A 15,549-nucleotide genomic window follows, 5' to 3' on the forward strand; every position below is an offset into this window, starting at 1 on the left:
TTTGTTTTGCGTGTTTCCATGTTATACAGACACTGTCATCTTTTGCCTAGAATAGCGTTTGCATATCTGAAATGGTCGCCTTCAGTTATACCGATAAACAGCCTTTCGGGACCCGGATTATAGTGGCCATGTCTGCTTTACATAACTGTACAGACTCGCAATCTTGTGAGCAGCCAAGCTCCTTGAGGAGATCATCATGGTTGATAGAGGGATGTTAAAAGGCTATCTCTTCATGCTTGTGGGTTTTCAAAAAGAAAATCGAGTCCTTCGAGATCTCGAACTCCAACCTCGGAAGCCCCTTATGATTTAATATTCTATGTTTGCTCATTTCTTGAGTCCAATGACTGCCAGATTTCGTGGGCTCTGGCCATATTCGAACACTGGTTCAACCCAGCAGTCTTTGACCGAATCTTGTTCACGTAGAAATTGCCACCGATCCACAACAATGATGGACTCAACAAGCTGTGCACTGAATCCCATCAGACTCCACATGATACTCATATGTTTCCTCGCGTAGAGGTAGTTGGTTTCATATCCATCGATCTCTTCGTCTGTCAAGGTCGCAATGTGCTGCTGCACCTTCGAGCCATAATTCGGATCACAGCTCATCTTTATCGTGGCTGCACGAACATATGCATTGAAAGTTTTGTAAGCGCCTTTAGACACCCCTCCAATGATAATGGAGTCGCCCTTATGTTTGGGGTGTGCTGCCTCGTATAAGGCATCATTCTCTGCCGAGGGCTTGGGAATGACGTTTCGATCAACGAGAATGCGCTGAAGAAGAGCGCGGAAGAAATGGCGAGTGAAAGAGGTTTCACTATCTTCCTGGCTCCAATTGTATGGTGCTTGTACGGCAAGCGCACGTGCTGTAATGTTAAGCTTCATGCCTGTTGTCGCTCCAGGACTTCGATAATTCTCATAGTATTGAGACATGGGGAACCCATGTGGGTCGTATGAAGATCCCGCTTCTTTGAGTCGAGGGTGGAGGGATTGAAGGACGGGTAGCTCATGCTCGCTGGGACCCAATCGTTCCGTCAATAAATTGTAACAACAGCCAATCATAGCAACAGCTACAATGGAAGAGTTCAGAATCAATGAGCGTATCCCATGATGGACAAGGTTTCCACAGGAGTGTAGAGAAACGACCATTAATCTAGCATCGCGTTCTTTCTTCGTTTCACCGTCATTGGATTCTGGATGAATGATATGCTCAATGACGGGCTCCAGGTAGCCATCTTGAACCTCGTGTTCAACATAGCTTAAAGTGCCGCGTGCACTGGACTTTTTCTCCGGCAACTGTCCTCTTTGGACAGTTGGTCCAAGTAATTCACCGGGGCTGAGACTGATATCGCCGAGAACCTCAAGATTAGACACATCTTCTGTGATCTGCAAGTCCTGCAAAATTGGCGGAGACACGTTCGTCGCTGCGGTGGCAATCAGCTCTGGTGTATCGTTTTGGCAATCGCATGAGTCTTTCTGCTTTTGTCGGTCATAAGCTTTGGGGTCCTTTGCCAACTTCGCTCGAACGTCCATCGTTCTAGCGCCGCTGATATACTCATGCTTCCGCTCAATCGCGATGATATGCTTGTGGTAAGGAGGGCTGACCAGCGTCCGTCCAAGATAGTTCTGTCCAGAGCCGAAGTCCACGATATGAGATACCGGTTCACCTCGGCGCTCATAAACAGTTTGTGACAGGGATGCGACATATTGGGAGAAGTGGCGAACTTCATGTACTTTCTTGCGATTCATACGCATGACAACCTGCGATGGCAATTCGGTCTGGCTGGCTGATGATGTATCCAAATCTCGTAGGAGCGCCAGTTGGCGCACATTGAAAATGTAGTCTAAAAGGCTTTGTGGAGGAAATGCCCCTCCTCTCCAAGTACGGCTGCTTCCTTCTACAGGCTGGGTCGCGGCTCGTAGTGGGCCAATTTCTTCCCGTAGAAGTAGGTGGATGATGTCTTGAACATCATGGTGTTGGAAAAATTCCCTCCATTCCTCTGGAAGAGTTGTTGTGTAGACATCGGGCTCGCGTGTGAGAAAATCGACCATATGCACGCCTCCACACAAATTCATGAAGAGGACCGAGGTGGTAGCGAAGGAGAGCAGTGCCTCGGTGTAGGCATCGGGTGTCTCCCATGCCCCGGAGATGGGTAAGGGGCGATTTGGAATCATCGAGTACAGTGATAGCGTTCAGCCTCGCTGTCCAAACCGCCTTGAAAATTCTTCATTGCAGCTGCTTGTGGGGCTCGTTTGGCCGCTTCCAAGGTCGGGGCCCCAGCCGCCCGCCCCGGGGCCGCGGACGTCGCTGAGTCAGTAATGTCAAGCCCCCACTTGGGCGCCCGCGCCCAGCCCGCGACGTGCGACAGGCCAAACCCAAGGGGTGGCTTCGGGAAGCTCCCGCTGTATCTTCAAAACACTGTAGGGATCGGTCTGGTCGGCGAAGAGGCGGGTAACTTGTTGAGTATCTGTGTGCGCAACTTTGATGATTGATTGACCTTTGGCTTCCATCAGCACACGAGCTTATCGGCCTGCTTCGCTTCTCTCTCCGGATCTCAGCTCAATACCCACGTTCTTAGGGAGGGGTAGGGCGTGCATGCAACATGAACAGCGTTTGCATCAAAGGTGACTGGTGAAGGTGATACAAGAGCCAGAGTCAATTGTACTGTGGGGTAGTTTTTCCAAAGGTGGTACCTAGGCATGCGAGCATGATTGACGCTCCTTTGTAGGACAGCATCATCGCGTAGAAGATATAGTTATTGGAGGCCACAATGCTTTCTGGTGGGAAGACTTCTGTTGTATAACGAAGTTGTCGGCGGCGTTTCAATAAATTGGTGATATGGTCTAGGGGTAGGATACCACATTGTGGTGAGCCGTGATTCATTCACGACTTCAAACTGTGTTGGCCCCGGTTCGAATCCGGGTATCGCCACTAAGAATTATTTTTTTGGCTGTGATGTTTCTTTCATCCTCTATTATTATATGAGGTTTCTCTACTTTTTGGACTCTTTGGATAGTTGTGTGTGACGAACCTGGTCCTATGTAAGGGAGCGTAGTTCCGAGTTACCAGTCTTGGAATCCTGATCTTTTGCCCTAAGCCTGCTCCTGACATTGTATGCAAGTTGGGGAATGTGACTTTTTCTTGCTGGGGTGCTGCCGTCTAAGAGTGTGGACCTGTTTCCTATACTCTTCCAATATTGTTTTCATTTTTAGGTAGCCGATGTATGTGCCTGTTGGGTGGAGTGATACCTAGGTAACCATATAGTCCCTGGGCCATGAAAAGGCTTTCCTAGTATTGAAAATTTATATCTTCAGTACCAGGCAATACTACTCAGGAGGCTTCCAAGGCTCTCCGAGGTCTTCATCCTTGCCTAGTTGGGACCTTGTAATGGTTCTGGCTCCGTGTAGAAGACCTTGGGATCACTGCCCAGGTGGAGCATACTACATTTCCTTCCAAGCTTGGAAAACTCTTTGTTGTACCATCGATAACAAGATTAGAATCTTGAGAATAGTTTGGAGTGCAAATATATTCCAAGGTTTATTTGGCGAAATAGTCATCATTCAGTTTAAATTGGGGTTTAAACAGACACAATGACCATTCTGGCATTAGAAGTAACAGCCTTGAAATTGCGCTGTTATAACCTTGCTGGTCCGTTTCTCAGCATCAGGACCTTCTCTAGTCACCAAACTGAGGCTCCACGTCGCCAAAATACTCGAGGTGTTTCATTGAAAGAAGCCATCGGTCATGATCCACGAATCATGGCAGTTATAGGTTCTATGCTGTAAAAATAAGCGCAGACATGGCTTCAATCCTTCCAAAATTGATCTTGGGCAAGCTAATAGACTAGATGGGTTGAATAAATTTAATTTACGGCAAGTGTGATTAAGATTGCAGTAATTCGTCAACAAGCTCGCCGGCCCATTATCAGCTTCGTCGCATCATCACCAAGCTCATCGAATCTTGCCTTTCCAAGTGTATGCCCCCAAATCGACACTTCTGAACACTGATCTACATGGTAGTGAAATCCAGACCTCACCTCAAGAGCCCGGAACAGTGTACAAGCCATCTCCAAATCAATGAGCAAGAGTAGGTTCCCTGGCAGTGCTCCCTACTCTGTACAGAGTAACAACTTGCTCCTGTTAAAACCGACAAGATACATAAGAAAAAAAGAAGACAATATAAGGGTTCATAAACAAAAGAACTTAGCAAACTAAACAAGCAGAACATAAAAAAGAAAAGTTTGCTATCAGTGGCGATACCCGGATTCGAACCGGGGCCAACACAGTTTGAAGTCGTGAATGAATCACGGCTCACCACAATGTGGTATCCTACCCCTAGACCATATCACCAATTGTTATGTAATCAGCTGAAATACGGCATCATATGACAACTTCTCATTTGGAATCAAACTGCGCACTCGTTGAAAACGACCTGATTTCAATCAGCCAGTACGGAGGAAACAATGCACAAATTCGAATCCGAAGTTGACCAGTTGCATAGTCCTATAGAACCAGCCTATATCTACCCCACTGGTTGACCCTGATTTGTGAGAATCCGCTGAAGGGGTGCCACAGTGCGCAGATCTTTGGAGCGACGTGAGATCGATGCTCGCCCAGTTTTCATTCGGCAGATACGTCCTCACCATTGGATGCTTCATGAATTGACAGAAGCTACCCAAGAGATGCATATCGCTCTCAAGCCAGTGATACCAGTCTTGGCTGAGATGTTGTCACTCCAAAAAACTTCAAAGCGAACACACGATCTCCAGAGACTGTTTCGACAATGTCAAATTCAATCCAATGTCGAAGCTGCAAAGGCCATGACTTTTGGTACTCTTGCGGAGTATCTTGAAACGTACGCTGAGAATATGGGTGTCACGCTGTTGAATATCAATACAGAGGCATATCATCGACTTCTGGGTGATCTCAAAAACAGCACCATCGATCCCAGGTATGTGCCAAGCTCGTCAGAAGCGGAGGCTTCGTTCTACCTATGCATCTTTGAACATATATTGTGAGGGCTTGTGATTTGGAGCGCTAACGTAATATTTGTAGCTTTTGCTGTGACCTAGATTCGAGAGTGTTACACCTCGAAGGATTTGACGCCGGGGTTATCATAGAGCAGTCGCAAGCTCATCACGATGGTCCGCTCAAAAGCCAACTTGGACCCGCTCACCCAATTCTGGCATTACCATACTTGGGCCAAAGTTCAGACTCTGGATCGATGTTAGCCTGGGTCTGTTGGGATGAATTCGTGAATCTTGAAAATCCCTGTGCAGTAAAATGGCTAGAAAAGTGCAACGAAAAGCATATTGCGGCACTGAGGATTATTATGAGATCCACTCTCAGCCAATCAGTGACTACTGGAAAGCAGCGTCTGGACCCTAGCAGCCTGGAGATCGGCTACCTCATGGGTGCCCTGTTGATGGCCGCGATGTCAAAGCTCGCAGCAAGAAGGACTACCGCGCCAGTTGTGTCAGCGGAGGCTGGTGACACCGTCACGAAATTGATGCGAGGCCTGTTTGGTAATTTGTTGACGACAGCAGCATCTGGCCTGCGTTCTCTCAGTAGGGTATGGCAGCTGTTCGTTCTCGATGTCAAGTATGAGCTTCCAACCACCAAGATCGACTGGGTCTGGTACGAAAATATGACTGATCTGCATCCTTACACAGGATGGCCCCTGGAGCAGTTCCACCAGAACTTGGAACGGCTTCTTGACAACGCCATCATGCAATTTGTTCTCAAGAACGAAGACGCAGCTGCTTTGAAATCAACACGCAGGGACGATCTGATCAAGGGTTGCAAACTTCGCAACATTCATCTCAAGCATTATCGCACAATCATCACTGTGATGGGGCGAATTTTCGCAAACACGGACATCGATGTTTCTGCTGCTGCCAACCGTTTGTTAGGCCATCTCCCGCAAGAGCCTCAGCCATACAGCCATGGATACATCCTTATGATCAAATATCTGGATCATTTGGCTCAGGGGGGTCAGCGACGTTACAGCGACGACCTTGCTGCCGTGAGAATCTACCATTCTTATTCAGCCTGCTACTCTGAACTCAAAGGGAGAGTGCAGAGGCATGCAAGGCCATTGAATGGGCAAAGATGAAGGATCTTTGTCAGGAGAAGATGAAGAAGCACGCTGAAACTGCTGCCATCTGGCAGATCGAGCCTGAATCAATCGATTTCCAAAACATGACTCTGTACAAGAAGCTCTTGAACGCAGATTTTGAAGGCTCCGATGAGAATGTCAAAGGCGCCAATTTGAGATTGAGCCGAAAAGTCTTTGGCAATGCTGAGATACATCGTGTCCCATGGCAAGTCGGTAAAAAGATCCAGAACATTCAAAAGCTGGAGCCCCTCGATGAGACATTTATCGAATATCTTTTGACTGGCTCTGGGCCTGAATCATCTAGCGGTATTGTTTCAATTGGACCGGAGCGCGGGATGACAACTATGGTTGAAGCGAAATGCAAAGATGAATTTGCTCAATTCGAATCATTAATGCGGCCCAGTTTTATCGCCACGATGCAGAAGGACATTTTGCCTGTGGACGTCTGCCACTCTATCGCTATTCCAGAAGCTGCGATGCGCGCCTTCATCAAGACTTTAAACCCGGGATTCCTCTGGGAAGACCTGGGACTAAGCTTCCAGAGGATGGTTCTGGGGTTGTTGAAAAGCCGATCGAGTCAAACAGTCTATCATCCAACTAGGGAACTTCTGAACTTAAATGGAGCCAAGGAAATTCCACAGACCGAGGAGTGATGTCAGTTTGACTGGTGTGAGTTGAAGTAGACCAGGTGGGAAGTTGACAAGTAAATTAGTGCATTTCGAGAAATAAGAAGCACAGGCGACTTGTGTGTGTACAACAATGGTATCAAATCTCCAAAAAATGAGCACTCGCGTCTGGCGAACTGGCCAGGACCTGGGAGTTCGGGGTTTGATTGACTCTTCCCGAGGTCAGCAACGCCATACGATCTTGGCTTCGTATATGTGAGACCCAAGACGCACTACAAATCCTCTCGGTTCTTTTTCCACCGACTTCAGCAAGACGCAGTAAGAGGCATTGTCGTCACATCGCACCTGCATAACGTCACGAGAGCCCAGGTGGTCTATCTGATCTTTGCAGTGCGGAGAAACTTTTACACTCTGTTTGTAGATAGGGTTCAAGTTTTCTATCCCGTAGAGAATATCCCTTCTAAGCTCTGGATATTTCTACGCTTGGCGAGTATCCCGAGGTCCTGGTCGATTCATATTATAGATTATGAAGCAGTTTAGATGCTATGTAAATTTAGAACCTAGAGCTAGAGTCATTTTTAACGTCACTGGTCAGGATAGGCCAAGACCCTGCAGCACTGCACCTAGCCATTTTTCGGTCAAATTAGCTTACCGGGGGCGTCAATGCAGATGGAATGCAAACAGTATCACACCAGACATACAGATTCTCTGCTCTTCATCGTTTTCCAAGGTTGTGCGCTGCAATTTGATGACCAGGTCATGCCGGAACTTTGGATAACTTCACCCCGCGTTGACCTATGATATGCACTCACTCCACACCAGTCACGAATCTGCAAGTTGCAGCTCCCGAGGTCATCGGAAGGCCACTACTATAAGACTCCCCCTGACTCCCGCTCCCAAGCTCGGTTTGAAATCAATTTTCATTTGATATAACAACTTCCTACTTCAAGAAGATGCATTTTCCAATCTTTTCGATCCTCGCTCTTGTGCCGGCAGTCATCGCCGTTGTCGTCGATACGCCCACTATAAAATCACGTCGGACTTGGGACGTGTCGTGGCGACTAGACACGCCAAAAATTGGCCTCACTCTTACTCGAGACTTCAAAAATTTTGACTGGATTGATCTCGTGGACGCCGATCCGGAGAAAGCTACTGTACGATTGCCGAAAGATGTCAATCTTCAGCCAGGGTGAGAATAAGGACCTGAGCTTGTCATCTCAATTTCAATGTAATCAATACTGACTATTATTATACAGTGATGTTTGGCTAGTTGCCTGGACAAGCCATGGCACAGGACCGATTGGGTACAGTGAAAAGTTTACGATCAAATGAGATTGGAGGGCTGATCTCCAGGTATTGGGGTGGGTCCTATACATGATTCGATATCTTGATATCTGCCTCGAGGAGTTAAGTTATTATACCAAAATCATATGAGAATCTCGTTTACGATCCAATACGTAAAAGTTCGGTGAGCAGTTATATGAACGCTGAGCTACTATGATGGTATTGTATTATGAGACAAAGAGAGTTGGGATCCCGGGAGCTCTAGCTTCCCTAAACAGCGGTTTCTGCCTACTCATCGTCGCGGATATCGACAACAGTTTTCTCCCATTTCCGGGCCTGAACGCGACGCTTGAACAGAATGTCAATCTCACGGAAAGACCTGTGCTTCATCTCTGGAATCCAGATCCAAGACATGACAGTGCAGGTAAAGGCGGTACCAGCCCAAATATAGCCGCTCTTACCACCCAAGTCCCACTTATCAGTGTTGAGCATGTAGCTGGAAAGGAAGATGCAAGGAATATTGACCAAGTAGTAGGCACCTCGTCCGATACCAGTTGTAAGTGGCCTGAGACGCACAGAAGACGTCTCACCAATGATAACCCATGAGGCAGGGGCAGGTCCAAGGCAAAACAGGACGGAGACAATCAAGCCAAGTGATGCTTGCGCATTGCTAGCCGCATCACTGTCACCAACTGAAGCCGCAATACCGAGGGCGACTAAGAATGCACAGTTGATCAATTGACCGTACACATAGATGGTGCGTCGGCCGAGGTATGTGGTGAGGACCCAAGAGAGCATGACCATGAGCCACTGTAGGGCCGAAGTAATGAGACCAAGTGCAAATGCCGTGTCATCCACCATACCCGCCTCTGAACTGGCGTTAGTCTAATATTCGGCAGTAGAGGGTGTTTGGACTCACGTTTGAAAAAGTAAACAGCTTGGTTAGCGATCAGGTTACCCGTCAGATTCTGAGATGCGTACACACCGCACACAATCAATGTGCGGTAGCGATCAGTGCCTTTCCACAGTTCAATGAGACTGGGCTTCTTCTCGGTCTTCTCAAGATCAATGGTGCGACGCATCATTGCCACTGCAGCAGCGGGATTATCATTTGAACTGGCGCGTCCAAGGCGCTTGACAGCTTTCTCTGCCTCAGCTAGACGACCCTTTCGTACGAGCCACCAGGGCGATTCAGGAGCGATGAAAAGCAGGATAGCGAGAGGAGTGGGGAAGATCCACTGGAGTGCAATGGGAACTCTGTGCCGATAATTAGTCAAATGCCACCTAATCTCACACATGGGGGCAAACGAACCTGTACGCTGACGAGTCTCTCTTGGACTGATAATGGTAAGTGATACCACCGACAATGATTGACCCGATCGCCCAGAACATCTGCAACATCTGTGTTGCTGGAGCTCTCAATCTCATTGGCACAATTTCGGCGCAATAAGCGGGTGCATTGGCGATAAAGATGCCCCATGGAATGCCTTCCAGGATTTGTGACGCGAAAAACATACCCTGGCTGTTGCCAAAGTAGAAAATGAAGATAAAGCCGTTCAGGAACATAAGACCACCAATGGTTGCCCATCGGTATCCGATCCAACTGGTGATAGGACCAGCGATAAACACGCCGATGAAGGCGCCGATTGGCCCGCTGCACTGGAATGCCGACTGCCATGACGCTTCGATAATCCACTCATCTGCATGTGCACTCTTTACGCCGAAGTCTTTGGCGAATTGTGCCGTCGCTATGAACTGTCCCATCAAGAAAACACAGTATGACTCCATAATCTATCGCAACGTTAGATGAATCATCTTCCTGTCATAGGTAAGAGCTTACAATAGTGCATGACATGACGAATGCCCACCAACTGGCAGCCGGATAGGCCTTCACAGCCTCGATAACAGTCATTTGGTGTTCCAGCACCTCGGCATCGATGGCGCCCTGTCTATCGTAGTCGACCTTCTCGTCGACATCGTATACAGGTCCACCCGTGGTGGCCTGCGCCTCAACCTCCAAGGCTGAGGTCTGCTTCTCTGACAGTTCACTGCTCATGTTGAAAATTTTGAGAGAAACAGGTGAACAAAAGGGAGGCAGGCATGCCTGGGGGGTTTAGGTCTTTATACCCGCGACGACACGCACAAGATAATAATCCTGGTCTGAGCTCAGTCAAATGAAGCTTTCTCCGGACTTTGGCCCCCTTAATCGAACACCTCCTTTCCAAATGGGCCATTTTCCGGGCACTACGGTAGCACCGTCACTTGATTAAGGTAGAATCTTGTCGAGCCAAGTCATCTGATAGGGACTAGCCCCGATAGGTACTAGTGAAAATGAATGGTGATGGTTGATTTGCGGGGTATGCTGAAGCGGTAATTTGATGTATGGATGTGGTGGTGTGCGTGTGGTGGTGGCGTTCGATTCGCCGGAGAATTTCCTACTTTGGATCTTATGGAAGAGTCCTGAGTCCTCCCTTATTCAGTCAACACGAGATGTACGTGACAAGAGAACTCATCCAACTCCGAAAAATGGAGGAAAGATTCGATGGCGCAGAGAAGAAGAAGATAGAAAAGGAAGCGAGAGAGATAGAAAGAACTGAGACCATCTATAGTTCGGGTGCATCAATCAACCCCACAACAATGCCGGTACTCCATTTTAGTGTTTTTTTTTTCTTTTTATGCACTCCGAGAATCGACCCTTCTGGTTCTTTGTTTTATTCTGTCGACCTATCATAATGAGCGAGTACATTTAACCGAAAATCCGGGGGGTGGAGGATAAGCGCTAATCAATAGTTAGCGCGTGGTTGACCCCGGGATTGAGTGGTACCATGCGCAAATGTTCAGCGAACTTGACCCACTCAGAATTTCTTTAAAGATTGCTCTCCAACGTGAAACCAGATCCTCGAAGGTTTTTGACATCTCTATATACAATACTGTGCTCAGGGGTGATTTTGGGTGGAAGATCTGACATAAATCCTACAAATTTCTCAAAAGCATGAATTCCAGGATCAGACACATCTCGGTGTCATCTCATCCGCAGGCTAATGGGTTCGGCGGGTTTTACCCCGGACGGGCCTAGTACCCCGCGCCATGGGCCCCGGACGGATCCCGTGTCTCCTCCAATGGAGAAAAGGCTTGCCGCTCTATCAATAAGGTACTCCGGTACTCCGGTACAACCCAGCGCATAACTCACCAGTTTTTCAAATCTCACTTCTACAGACTCGGGCTCCAGGTGTCTCGCAAATACTTCATATCTGTATTAAGGACTTTGACAATAATGAAAGTCTTCTCACTCGTCGCGAGTGGTGACCAAGACATACCCTTGCTGGCAAACTCAGCAAGCTTAAGATCAAGGAAAGGGAGCCCCACTTGAGAAGCCGCCGTTTCTTGATGCGACCACTTGTTGACATTCAATCGAGAGGTAACACCAGACAAACTCCAAGCTTAGCGCCTTCAAAACATAAGCTTACATATCCCATACTCCACAGTAGAGGACTATTATCATCTCAGATAATAAAGTGTACTATACTCAGTGAGTTACTTGCGCATCATTCTGGGAGTCTCTTCTATTATACAGAAATTTGGCAATGCTAAATCATCCCTAATAAGGGTGAAAGGCCACGAAGTTATTCGAATGTAGAGGTATTCGTGTCAAGCCACGCCATTAATCTGGGTACATTAAGCCTCTGGTATGTATCCCATGTTAGCTGGGGGCTAGAATGGATGATCACACCCGCGCGCCCGGCCATTGGACGATACATTCTCGCTCTTCTGGTTGTTTATAGGCCTGTAAAATAAGGCCATGCTGGTTTGTTTTTCGCACAACCGACGAGGCACATTTGTTACATTATTTTAATATGTTCACTGATTGAGGCTCTTAGTGTGTATAACTATTAAAAAAGCTGCCACCACAGCGATTAGAAGTACAGGTTGAATCTATCTAAGACAAGCACTAAATTACTTCTTGTGGACTCGGCGAGTCGGCTTGGATCCTCGGGGATCTTTAACAACGTCGCATTCTAGTGGTCACTGTGACGTACCGAGAACTACGAATTATAAAATTCCTCATTTTGATCACTACTTTCATCAATTTATCGTTTTACGAGCTCGCGCGAAGCAATCAACCATGCAGTCAGCCCACACGAATCCCCCGGCCCCGCAGCCCCTCGGCACACAGCCACCTAGCAGGAGGCCCCCGTTCATCTTTGCACTCCCACCAGAGATGATAGATGAAATTCTCATTCACCTTCTAATATTTTCACAGGCTTGCCTAGTCTTCAGTTGCAAGAGATCTTATCGGTTATTCAATTTTGTGTTATCAGATCGCCGTCTTAAGTGGCCTTATTCTGACGGGCCCGACGATGGCCTTGATCCTTCAAGTCGTATACAGCTTCTCATGATTCTCGAATCCCAGCAGTGGAAATGTTGTGCTGCTTGTTTGAAGCTGCATCCCTTGAGTGACTTCAATCAAGATTCTCCTGGGTACAATGATCCAACCCTTCGTACCTGCCAATGGCCAGGGATGATTGTTCTTTGTCCCTGCTTGAAGTTCAGATCAAAGAGCTTGGGCGGCCTTGCCATCCAGATCTCTCAAACTTTTGACGAGCGTCCTGACACATGGCATCATTGTGAATTCCTCAGTCGCGACGGCACATTGTCATATGAGCTGAAAATATCTTTGTCCCTCGATTCTTGTGGCTGGGTTGTCTTCAATTTCCACTATGCAATAAACGTCGATCCTTTGAAATGTCACGGAGTCAAGCACAGAATAATGCTCTGTCCTCACATAGATGTATTTGAGCGAATTCAATCGAAAGGTCGATCATGTGCCAATTCTGAATCGATGGAGTGCAAGCAATGCATTATGTCCCCCAAGACAACCCTGTCCGATGACTTAACAACCTACAAAATCCAGTTCACCAGGTGTTACGGTCCCCATCATGGCATACCGATAGCTGGTAGAGCGTTTAATGATATAAAGTGGGATTACAATTGGCGAAGGTATAATTACTTTCCTCAATTATCCACTAGCTGCCATGGTCAATTTAACCAACAGAACTTTAGGTTAGAAAGATCTTCTAGCGATCTCGAGGAGTTGAAAAAATGGCTCCGTGTCTATCGACGCGAAGCGAGGTGGGAATGCCGGTCTAGGTAAGCAGTGCACGACCAAAGACAATGTTTTCCCGATCTAGCTCTAGGGCTACTAGTACTATGGAAGAGAAGCATTCTGACAACTTTCAAAGTAATTTTCGGGCCCTCACGCTATACATTTGGTCAAAAAACCTTTGGAATCCTGGATATCAGAAACTTTTGCAATCTTGGATGTCAAAAAATGTCAAAACCAGAAATACGCAACAATACACCTACTATGGGCACAGCCAGTACGTGGTCATCTTTTGGTCGTGCGGTCCCAAAAATGGGAATTCTTGTGCTGTCAGAAACTTTTGGAAGGAATCATCATCTGATGTCGGTCATGTGATGCCATTAGCTTTAAGCCATAGCTCTAGCCCCAAATACAAGATCACCTTTGTTTTCCTTGGGAACAATCACCACTTCGTCAGCTTGCTACATGACGGTGTCTGAAGGGGTTGGAGTCGAAGCCGGCCTCCATAGTCCAAGCCACAACAAAACCAGGATTCTTTACGACTCTAGCTTTTTCAAAGAGCATCGGGCGACTACTCTCCCCACTCCGACCGAGCTGAGAGCCATCAACAAAGAGTCAGGAAACATCCGCGGCATATATTTTAACCGACCCCCACCGGTTAAATTTCCATCACTGGGCCTGATTGTCAAATATGGAGCCGACGCAACCATCGTAGAGGCGGAAACTCAACATATGGTACACAATAAGTTGAAGGGCAAAGTGCCAGTCCCTGAGGTTTTTGGGTGGACCGAAGACAGTGGACAAGTATTCATCTACATGTCTTTGATCGAGGGCGAAACTCTAGAGCAAAGATGGGGTGCTTTGAACGAGGAGGAGAGGGAGGCTGTTTGTCGGGAGCTCAACGGCATGGCCAAAATCTGGAAAACCCTAGATTACCCCAACCACGACCACATCCTTTACGTTGGTAAGTAAACTGATACCGTGATACAGTCCATGGGCAGAGCTACACTCACGTGGTTCTTAGGTGGTCTAGGAAACCAACCGCTGAATGATATATTTCTTTCCAGTCATCCGGACTTGGCTGGCCCATTCTACGGTGCAGACGCTGTCCAAAAATTTCAAGATGGCTGTGGCATCGAGATCGACGGGAACGTGCCTGTGGTTTTTACGCATGACGACCTTGTGCCTCCCAATATCATGTTATCGTCGGGGCCAAATCCAGTAGTAGCTGCCGTCATTGATTTTGGTCAGTCAGGGTGGTATCCTGCTTATTGGGAATATTGCAAGGCGCGTCGCGTCGGGTTGCGTCCGCAATATTTCGATGAGGATTTGGGTGAAGAATGGAGAACGAAATACCTGCCTACTATTCTGGACAAAGTTGATGATGAGACAGTATACCACCCTTGGTTATTGTTTGTCCTATCACACGGTATTTAGTGGTGCGAATAAGGATACTTATCAAGATCACATCCTTGGGCTAACTAACCTTGGTGACTCGAGGCGGTATGCACAAGTACATGAAGAGCGCTAAACCCGATGGGAACATAGTGGCACTGTGAAAAGTTAATTCCACATCCATCCGATATGGTGTAGTGGCTAACATCGTCGTCTCTCACACGACAGCCGGGGGTTCGATTCCCCCTATCGGAGTCATTTTTTTGGGGTTAGTTTTTTTTGTGGACTCTGCTCCAACCCAACCGCTTGCTAAAAAGTCTCGAAAATTGAGACATTTTTTTCCCTGACCCTTCTATTGATGTTCCAAGATTTCAAGGCTGCTCTTTGGTAGAAACAATCGATGTCTGGAAACGGCGGAACATGCTTACTGGAGGCTGTTCTCCTCTCCCTTCCCGCCTCACGCCTGTAAACTGTGCAATCAAATGTACAGATATGGAGAGTACTGCTCGTTATGTTGTAGCTACATATACACGCATTGGGGATCCGAATAACGTCAAAACAAAGCGTTCCAAAGTTTGCTTTCTAGAAAACACCTGGACAGCAGAGCTACAGGGACGAGCAGGGTTCCTGAAAAGAGTCCGTATAGAAGGGGGTCGGCAATTAGTCGCATATCTAGGGATGTTTTCTCTCTTTATCTTCTTCTTCCCCTCCTCATCCCAAAAATGACTACTTTATCGTATCCTCCTATTTCTCCGTCGGTAAATCATGAGGATTGCGGAGAAACCAACAACGAACTTCCCTAAATCGAACGCATTTGGATTACAAACCCACATCGATGTGGAATCATGAATGTGTCGTGCAACCCTGGCATCTAGTTGGTATTTAAGAGAAAGAAAAGAGATTTAAAAGGCCCAGCCCTGGAGCATAGCTCCTCACACGTTGCCCAAAGAAGGACATTGCATAGACCACTGCCATGTCTTGAACCTTGGAATGTCAGGCTTGTGATCTGACAAATTGACTTGTGG

The 15,549-nt window shown here is 47.3% G+C and overlaps 5 protein-coding genes across 5 annotated transcripts; 3 read left to right on the plus strand and 2 right to left on the minus strand.

Annotated features, from left to right (window-relative positions):
* Positions 1 to 324: 324 nt before the first annotated feature.
* N7506_000470 (uncharacterized protein) lies at positions 325 to 2,175 on the minus strand (the record flags this gene model as incomplete). Its single annotated transcript, XM_056949766.1, has 1 exon — positions 325 to 2,175. The coding sequence occupies one exon, from the start codon at positions 2,173 to 2,175 to the stop codon at positions 325 to 327; it is 1,851 nt and encodes a 616-aa protein (XP_056815681.1).
* A 2,474-nt stretch (positions 2,176 to 4,649) lies between these two features.
* Positions 4,650 to 6,771, plus strand: N7506_000471 (uncharacterized protein; the record flags this gene model as incomplete). Its single annotated transcript, XM_056949767.1, has 3 exons — positions 4,650 to 4,951; positions 5,056 to 6,025; positions 6,076 to 6,771. 3 exons carry the CDS (start codon positions 4,650 to 4,652, stop codon positions 6,769 to 6,771), a joined length of 1,968 nt encoding a protein of 655 aa, XP_056815682.1.
* A 926-nt stretch (positions 6,772 to 7,697) lies between these two features.
* N7506_000472 (uncharacterized protein) lies at positions 7,698 to 8,076 on the plus strand (the record flags this gene model as incomplete). Its single annotated transcript, XM_056949768.1, has 2 exons — positions 7,698 to 7,933; positions 8,001 to 8,076. 2 exons carry the CDS (start codon positions 7,698 to 7,700, stop codon positions 8,074 to 8,076), a joined length of 312 nt encoding a protein of 103 aa, XP_056815683.1.
* A 240-nt stretch (positions 8,077 to 8,316) lies between these two features.
* On the minus strand, positions 8,317 to 10,084 carry N7506_000473 (putative MFS maltose transporter; the record flags this gene model as incomplete). The annotated part of the gene is made up of 4 exons (XM_056949769.1): positions 8,317 to 8,897; positions 8,948 to 9,285; positions 9,341 to 9,819; positions 9,869 to 10,084. The coding sequence occupies 4 exons, from the start codon at positions 10,082 to 10,084 to the stop codon at positions 8,317 to 8,319; spliced, it is 1,614 nt and encodes a 537-aa protein (XP_056815684.1).
* A 3,444-nt stretch (positions 10,085 to 13,528) lies between these two features.
* N7506_000474 (aminoglycoside phosphotransferase family protein) lies at positions 13,529 to 14,566 on the plus strand (the record flags this gene model as incomplete). Its single annotated transcript, XM_056949770.1, has 2 exons — positions 13,529 to 14,093; positions 14,154 to 14,566. Coding segments are annotated over 2 exons (978 nt in total), but the record flags the coding sequence as incomplete, so codon positions are not given.
* Between the last annotated feature and the right edge of the window lie 983 nt (positions 14,567 to 15,549).

Source organism: Penicillium brevicompactum, assembly GCF_028827555.1.
Source record: "Penicillium brevicompactum strain IBT 35665 chromosome Unknown utg000001l_segment0_segment0, whole genome shotgun sequence".
Taxonomy (NCBI): Eukaryota; Fungi; Ascomycota; class Eurotiomycetes; order Eurotiales; family Aspergillaceae; genus Penicillium; species Penicillium brevicompactum.